At 42.7% G+C, this 8,092-nt stretch overlaps 1 protein-coding gene across 1 annotated transcript; it reads left to right on the top strand.

The window, feature by feature from the left end:
• The first annotated feature begins 272 nt into the window (after nt 1–272).
• Nucleotides 273–7,517, top strand: LOC124007085 (cerebellin-1-like). The gene is made up of 3 exons (XM_046317414.1): nt 273–985; nt 1,630–1,749; nt 6,612–7,517. Exons 1-3 carry the CDS (start codon nt 734–736, stop codon nt 6,807–6,809), a joined length of 570 nt encoding a protein of 189 aa, XP_046173370.1. The 5' UTR covers nt 273–733; the 3' UTR covers nt 6,810–7,517.
• Nucleotides 7,518–8,092: the final 575 nt, after the last annotated feature.

The raw sequence follows: 8,092 nt of genomic DNA, 5'->3' as shown, positions 1-8,092 counted from the left end.
GTTAGATTTTCCTCCTGCTATTATTCCTTCTTCATTGACAATTCTTAACAGCATTCAAAATCAAAGTGATTATGACAAGAGAATTTGGGTTCTGTGTAGGTTCTCCTCTTCCTCGAACATTGGGGTGTCATCATCCTCTCTTGCGTCTGCTCCAGCCGAGTCCACCTGTAAAATATCTCCGGAGCGGGAAAACTCCTCCGCCACTGTCACGTGGTGGGGAGGCGGGCTCGAGCGGGGCGATTGGAAATCTGGAGATGCGCTAATCTGTGATTGGTGCCCGAGGGAGGGGTCTGCTGAAAACGAACGGGGCGTGAGCATTGCGCGTCCGGAGCCTTTGTGTTTCAGCTCGAATATCTCACATATCAATAATTCAGTGCGCAAGCAGACGGACCCCGCGCTATGTATTCAACTGCGCTTCAACTCGACAAGGGCCTCGTACCGCTCTCGACTGGTTATTCGATTACGGAGTGAGACAAGAAGGCGGGGAGGCTTGAGCTGAGAGGGGAAAAATAAGTTTACACGTGGAACGACTGGGTAAAGGGAACTCTCCATGATTTAAAAAAAGAAACGGGAAAACCAAACCTGTCTTTGACCTTTCCAAAATTTAGAAATACACAAGGATAGCTATAATTCAAGAAAGCCTAAGGAGTTTGTCATTTGGAAAGACTGCATTCTGTCGAACATAATAAGAATAGCAGGATACAGCCACGAAGTACAGAGTGAAGTTGCCATAATGTTGACGGTATTACTGGGTGCAGTGTGGCTAGTGACTCTAGTGAACGCTCAGAATGAGACGGAACCCATCGTGCTCGAAGGGAAATGTCTGGTCGTTTGCGATTCCAACCCAACTTCGGATCCCACTGGGACTGCTCTCGGGATATCGGTGCGCTCCGGGAGCGCCAAAGTGGCTTTTTCAGCCGTGAGAAATACCAACCACGAGCCTTCGGAGATGAGTAACCGGACTATGGTCATCTACTTTGACCAGGTAACTTTCACTGATCTGTCTGTCTGCTATATGACTCTGGACCTGGTAGGCTAATGTGGAGCGAATGTGGCGGGAGGGGTTTTGGATGACTGGTGTTGAAAATTGATTTTAAAAAGCTCTCTGTCTATGAGTAGAGAATGGAGATTCACTGTTTCAGATAGAGATGAGATTTATAGATGCAGGCAGGTGAAAGTAGTCATCCTTTAAATATTTAAATTAATTTTGATGATATGAAATTATGTCTGACATCTCTCCAAATAATTTAATACTAGTGTCGGGGGGGGGGGGGGTGAAGTCTTACTCCGTGCTACTCCATATCTCAAAAGGTTAATAGCCGCCAAATGGCTATTCAATTAAATTGCATTTTGGTTCAATAAAATTAGACCTTTGAGCCCCAGAATTTTATAGATTGATTAATTCCAAAATTGATTAACTTGGTTTCTATAATTGTCTTCATTTGAAACTAACAAAGTTATAGTCAAATGTCATCAGTTACCTAGTCCTATAAGATGCAGTATCATTGTGTATTGGGTGAGCTCCTTTCATCTTTGTAATGCAATGAAATTCTAAAGCGTTTATGTGATTGAGAAGTGCCTTTGATGTTAGTGTATTTTCCCTCTTCACACTCTTTCTATCTTCCCTAGATACTTGTAAACGTTGGTAAGAATTTCGATGAGGAACGGAGCAATTTCATCTCCCCGCGCAAAGGGATTTACAGTTTTAATTTCCACGTGGTCAAAGTGTATAATCGCCAAACGATCCAGGTCAGTGCTTTGTATCAATACTGAACACTGCCTCAGTTTATTTCAAGTGTGTCTGTGTGTGTTTGTGCGCGCGCGCGTGCCGTGACCGAGCGGGAGGGAGGAGGAGAAAGGGGAGGGAGAGACTTCGAACACCCGCTGGTAGACCCCATATTAGGCCTAAATTGAAAAATGATTCCACTCGAAATAATTTGTAGATTTGTGAGAGGTCATTCCACTAATTCCCCAGAGAAAAGGGGTGTTTGCAGATGAAAGTCACCAACTGAATCATAATGAATCGATACGGCTATGGAGCCAATTAAGAGCAGTGGCAGCCAGTTAGCCAGTGTCGCTGCCATAGTGGCTTCAGGACCCTGGACAGCAGCAGTGTAAAAGCTGCTCTGTCCCGCTGCGTGGTTTCGTGGCTGCATTTTACAGCAGGTAAAAATACCAAACTGGCCAAAGTAGATCCAGACCAAACAGGTATTTTGAGCAAAGTTACTTGGTTGATAATATAAATGGCTGCTTTAAATAATATACACATACAGGTAATTGTCAAAATATAAGAAACACTTGAGTAAATTGGGGATACAAAGTAGTCCTATATTGAAGCTGGTGCTTCCCCAGAGGTGTGGTTCCTTAGTTAATTCAGCAATTAACATTCCATCATGCGTAGAGCCATGTATAAAAATGCTTAGTTGCCCATTATTTTGGCTACCATGGCTAGACTAAATCTCATTGACTTTGAAAGAGTGGTCCCAAAGGAGCATAGGGGTATAACGTGCCTGTGTGTGTCAATATGTCACCAGATCTTAACCCAATTGAACACTTATTGAACACTTGATTCTGGAGCTGCGCCTGAGACTGTTTTCCACCACCATCAACAAAACAGGAAATGATTACATTTTTTGTGGAAGAATGTGTCGCATCCCTCCAATAGAGTTCCAGACATGTGTAGGTTCTATGCCAAGGTGCATTGAATCTGTTCTGACCTGTGGGGGCCTAACACCCTATTAAGACACTTTATGTTGGTGTTTCCTTTATTTTGGCCGTTACCTGTACATATTGTGCAGCGCCAATCCATCGAGCAACGACTGACAGCTCGCTTTTCCCAAGCAACACAAATAGAGTAATCCTTTGATTGCGTTAAATTAGTGAATATACTTGATTAGATGTAACACTCTTTAAATAACATTTAACACGGACAACGTGGCTTTTAAAACCAGCCCCTCTTAGAGTGTATCTTTCACTAATTAAATCATGGTCTAATTATGCCGTGAAATCCATGGGGCTTCAGCATTACATTCTGTTATTCATCTCTTATTGGAAGCTGAATTAATTAGTTGAAAACAAACCAGGCAAGCAAAATGAAAAGCTCTGTCAAACTGTATTCCCCTCTCAAGTCATTGACACCAACTAAACCATGAACAGGTACAAATTACAGACAACTTACTCAAGCAACTAAATAGCACACTAAATACATTTCACTGTCAATAATTTTCTCACAAAAGACAAATATAAAGATTTTCACTGGAAACATGCATCATCCTCCCCATATAAACCAAATAATAAATAGAAGAGAATTCCCAGCTCAGTTCAGCTCTGAGACACTAGTCCAACATAGACACAACTGCTGTGTTCAAACTCCCACTATTTGATTGCCTTAGACTAGAGCTTCTGTTTGCCATGGGGAGACAAAAGGAGGGAGGCAGGGGCAGGGGGGGGGGGGGGGGTGTATGTGGTTGGTTGAAATGGAGATTAAGAACTTTACAGTGTCTTTCTAGAAGGATGGTCATGTATTTTGTGGAACAGGATTGTCTTACAACTCCAGTATTTTGAAATTGAAGGAGGAATACAGGCATTACATCTTGAGACATCCATTAATTTCTCACCTCCTCATTCAAATCTGTGTGGATCTCACAGAGACCAGGGGAATGAGAACCCAATCCACTGACATAAATATATGTCTTATCTCCTCATCATTCTATTTCTTTTGAATGTCAATAACCATCTTGACTTTATAGAGTTTGCACAAGTACAGATTGTTTCAGCAATCCACTTCAAGGACAAACAGAAGCACAATTCTAATTTCAGAGGCGTCCATTTGTATGTGCAAACTCCATTGTCATAGTGTTACATGTGAGCCCCATGTAATATATAATATAATATATATGCCATTTAGCAGACGCTTTTATCCAAAGCGACTTACAGTCATGTGTGCATACATTCTACGTATGGGTGGTCCCGGGAATCGAACCCACTACCCTGGTGTTACAAGCGCCATGCTCTACCAACTGAGCTACAGAAGGACCCAGAAGGACCCTGAAATAATACATTAACCAACTAATCAATAACTTAAAGTTAAGTATGAGTCCCTACTGGGGATGGAATTTAAATTTTGGGCAGTCGCCAGTCAGGCCTGCTGGGCTAGTAGACCACAGTTCTTACTAGCCCGGGTCCAAAATCTGTGCCAACTAACCGGCGGGCTAATTGAGCAGACTTTCTAACAGCCCGGTCTGAAAAGTACTAGCCTCGGGCTAGCGGGCGATCTTAATTTCAATACAAGTAAGATAGAGCAGGCTAACAGTCATTCAAACTGAAAAGAAAACAAGCACTGAATATTATAGGGAATCATTGTACCATCTAAATCATTGTGAAATATATTTTCAATTACAATGATTCCTTACAATATTTGGTGCTTGTTTTCTCACAAAAACTGAAATTTAGCAAACAGCGTAGAATTTTAGCAACCAGGACATTTTTTATTTCCACTAGATAACACAGTCGCAAAGTCAGAACAGCTTTCCCAGTTTGACAACAGATGCCGCTCCAGTGGGAGAAATCAATAGGTGAATATTACAGCCAATCACAACACTGGCGGGTAGGTAGTACTATGAAACACTATCATTACAATATTAGCAGAAGAGATATTATGGACAATTTCTGAAATTCCAATGCAAAAACATTTTTTTGAAACCTGTGTAGCACCTTTAAATGCACACTTCTCCCAAAAACATGACATTTCTAAAGATAACCTTGCTGCCCAGTCAGTGTGTCTCCCTTCACCCAATGAAGAGAAGAAAGTGGTCTGTTGTCATCTGTCTTTCTGGACAGGAAATTATGTGAGATGAGGATGTGTGCTTTTTCATTACAGCTAAGTGCTGCATTAAACTGTGGGAGGAAATCCACTCACCAAATGTATATCTAAATCTTCTCTCACTGGGCTTAATTGGGTGCTAACGCATTAATGAATTCAGCTGCTCAATGGAATGCTGACACCATGCACCAGCCTTTATTCCATTTACACATCCATGTGCTGTAATTGCAGGGGCTGGCTGGGAGCAATGATGTTTTTGGGAAGTGACTTGTGAATATCAGACTCAGTAGCCACACTACATATAGGAAACTTCCACCCCCCTATATATAGGACCTTCCACCCCCTATATATATATATATATATATAGGACCTTCCACCCCCACTAATTTATTCATTATCTTACCAGGTAAGTTGACTGAGAACACATTCTAATTTGCAGCAACAACCTGGGGAATAGTTACAGGGGAGAGGAGGGGGTTGAATGAGCCAATTGTAAACTGGGGATTATTAGGTGACCATTAGGTGATGGGACAGATTGGGAATTTATCACCCCTACTGAAAGACATCACCCTACCCCACTCTGTCCCCAATCACTGCCCTGGGGAATTGGGATATTTTTTTCAACCAGAGGGAAGAGTGCCTCCTACTGGCCCTCCAACACCACTTCCAGCAGCATCTGGTCTCCCATCCAGGAACGGACCAGGACAAACCCTGCTTAGCTTCAGAAGCAAGCCAGCAGTGGTATGCAGGGTGGTATGCTGCTGGCACTATATATAGGACTTTCCACCCCCACTATATATGGGACCTTCCACCCCCACTATATATAGGACCTTCCACCCCCACTATATATAGGACCTTCCACCCCACTATATATAGGACCTTCCACCCCACTATATATAGGACTTTCCACCCCACTATATATATGACCTTCCACCCCACTATATATAGGACCTTCCACCCCACTATATATAGGACCTTCCACCCCACTATATATAGGACCTTCCACCCCCACTATATATAGGACCTTCCACCCCACTATATATAGGACCTTCCGCCCCACCTGGGATATGGATGCCTGATGAAGACCCAGGGGTGAAACGTTGTTATAAATAAATATCACCTGGGAGCATGAGCAGCAGTGTGCAGCGTTTTCCTTTCTGTTTCCCTTACATCACTGCCAGAAAGGAGGGATTGTCCCCCGTTTCACCCTCTCAACCAGCTAAGCGAGGTTCCCTTTCCCCTCCTCACTGTGGATGGGGCTGGGGGTAAAGCTGGGTCTGGGTGGGAGCTGAGTGAGCCTCCCCTGGGCCCTGGCTGGTGGGAGTGATGTAGAGGCGTGGCCCTGTAGACTCATTTAGCACACTAAACTGAGGCTGCTCTGTCCTCTTGCTCTCTCTCTCTCTCTCTCTCTCTCTCTCTCTCTCTCTCTCTCTCTCTCTCTCTCTCTCTCTCTCTCTCTCTCTCTCTCGCTCTCTCGCTCTCTTGCTCTCTCTCTGTCTCTCTCTCACAAGCTTTGCTGGTACAAACCAAGGCCTAAATAGTGTTTTGATTACTTTTATGCTTTTTATGCATGAGTCAAGGAGTGCTCAACCCGCAGGTGCTTTTCAACTTTACTCCTAAACTCAACACTAAGAGGGTGCACTGTACAATGTATGAATCTGAATGAGTGAAATGATGTGATGTTCATGTCTGTGTTTACTGTGTTCTAGTGTGTGTGTGGGTGGGTGTTTAGAAATGTGTGTGTACTTTACCATCTCTACTTGTAACATCTGTCCTGTCTGTCCTGTAGGTGAGCCTAATGCATAACGGATGGCCTGTGATCTCGGCCTTCGCTGGGGACCAGGATGTGACTCGTGAGGCTGCCAGTAACGGAGTGCTGATCCAAATGGAGAAGGGGGACCGAGCCTACCTCAAACTGGAGAGAGGAAACCTCATGGGGGGTTGGAAGTACTCCACATTCTCTGGGTTCCTGGTCTTCCCCATGTAGAAGACAAGGAGACTGGAGGGACTAATGCTTCTCAGCTCGGCGGCTTGGGAGACTGTGGAGTGAGAGAGAGGATAAAAGATAGAGGAAGAGAGAGAGATATGGGAGAGGAAGTTAAAGAGATGTGTAAGGTATAATTAGGCAGGGCAGGCTCTCCAACACACTCACTCACTCCGCTGCCTGACTACAGCTCTGGACAGCCAAAACTTTTTTATCCTCAGAAATATTATAATTTAAAAACATTAAAGAGAGTAAAAACTATAGGCCAAGTCCACCCCTCCCCTCACATCATCTCTTTCTGCATCTGCTTTGAGGAATGTCTCTGTATTACCTACAGTGTCAAAGAGCTGCATCGACCATGTTTCCACATACCGTATGGCCATCCATCCCCACCCATTTTCTCTGACTCCATTTTTTAATTCTATACGTCTGTGTACAGTCCGACAATACATTTTCTACATCCCTTCCACCACTGTCATTACAAGTCCAAGCAGATACTGTACTGTACCATTGCGTCCTCCTCACTCATCACTCCTCCCATCCCCTGTTCTTCACATATATTGATCCTCTGTTCAATACTCCTCCTCTCCTGTCCTGTTGTGTTATCCTCCACTCTGCTGCTCTTCTTTCTAGCCTTCTCCTCCCAGTAAAGATGTCCCTGCTTTGTCTTGGTTGGAGGATTGCTGAAACTCTAAAAGACTCTAGCTGTATACTGGATATATATATATATATATATATATATATATATATATATATATATATATATATATATATATATATATATATATATATATAAATTCTGAAAGTTTCTATATGATATAATCTATGATTAACAGAATCTGGTTGAATATCGTATTTCCGTATTTCAATGTTAACATTTTGTGATTGTGTGTGGATTATGAGGCTGCCCTTAAGTACTGATGCTTCTTGTTCTTGTTTCGGTCGAAATGTGGCTAAACTGAGACTATACCAGAAAAACTATAAAGGAATTTATTATGATTATTAACTGTACAAATCCTCCCGTTTATTTAGCAATCAATTTATCTATTGTTTTTTATTTTCTTTGATCCAATAAAATTGAAATGGTACTTTTATTTTTCTTAAACCTAATCCGAGACTCTTATTGCGATTCATTTGGTTAAACCTAGTTGGAAAAACAACTAAGGCCGTCTCCACCCATCTTCCCATCTTCCATTCAATTCCAAAAAGTTGGCTGGAGTGAGTGATAATCTAGATTTAGCACGTGTGTGCGTGCGTGTGTGTTTGTGTGTGTACAGTAGGTACTG

This window comes from Oncorhynchus gorbuscha, linkage group LG01, assembly GCF_021184085.1.
Source record: "Oncorhynchus gorbuscha isolate QuinsamMale2020 ecotype Even-year linkage group LG01, OgorEven_v1.0, whole genome shotgun sequence".
Classification (NCBI taxonomy): Eukaryota; Metazoa; Chordata; class Actinopteri; order Salmoniformes; family Salmonidae; genus Oncorhynchus; species Oncorhynchus gorbuscha.
Note: the sequence above shows the minus strand (reverse complement) of the source record. Positions and strands in the feature narration are given on the sequence as shown.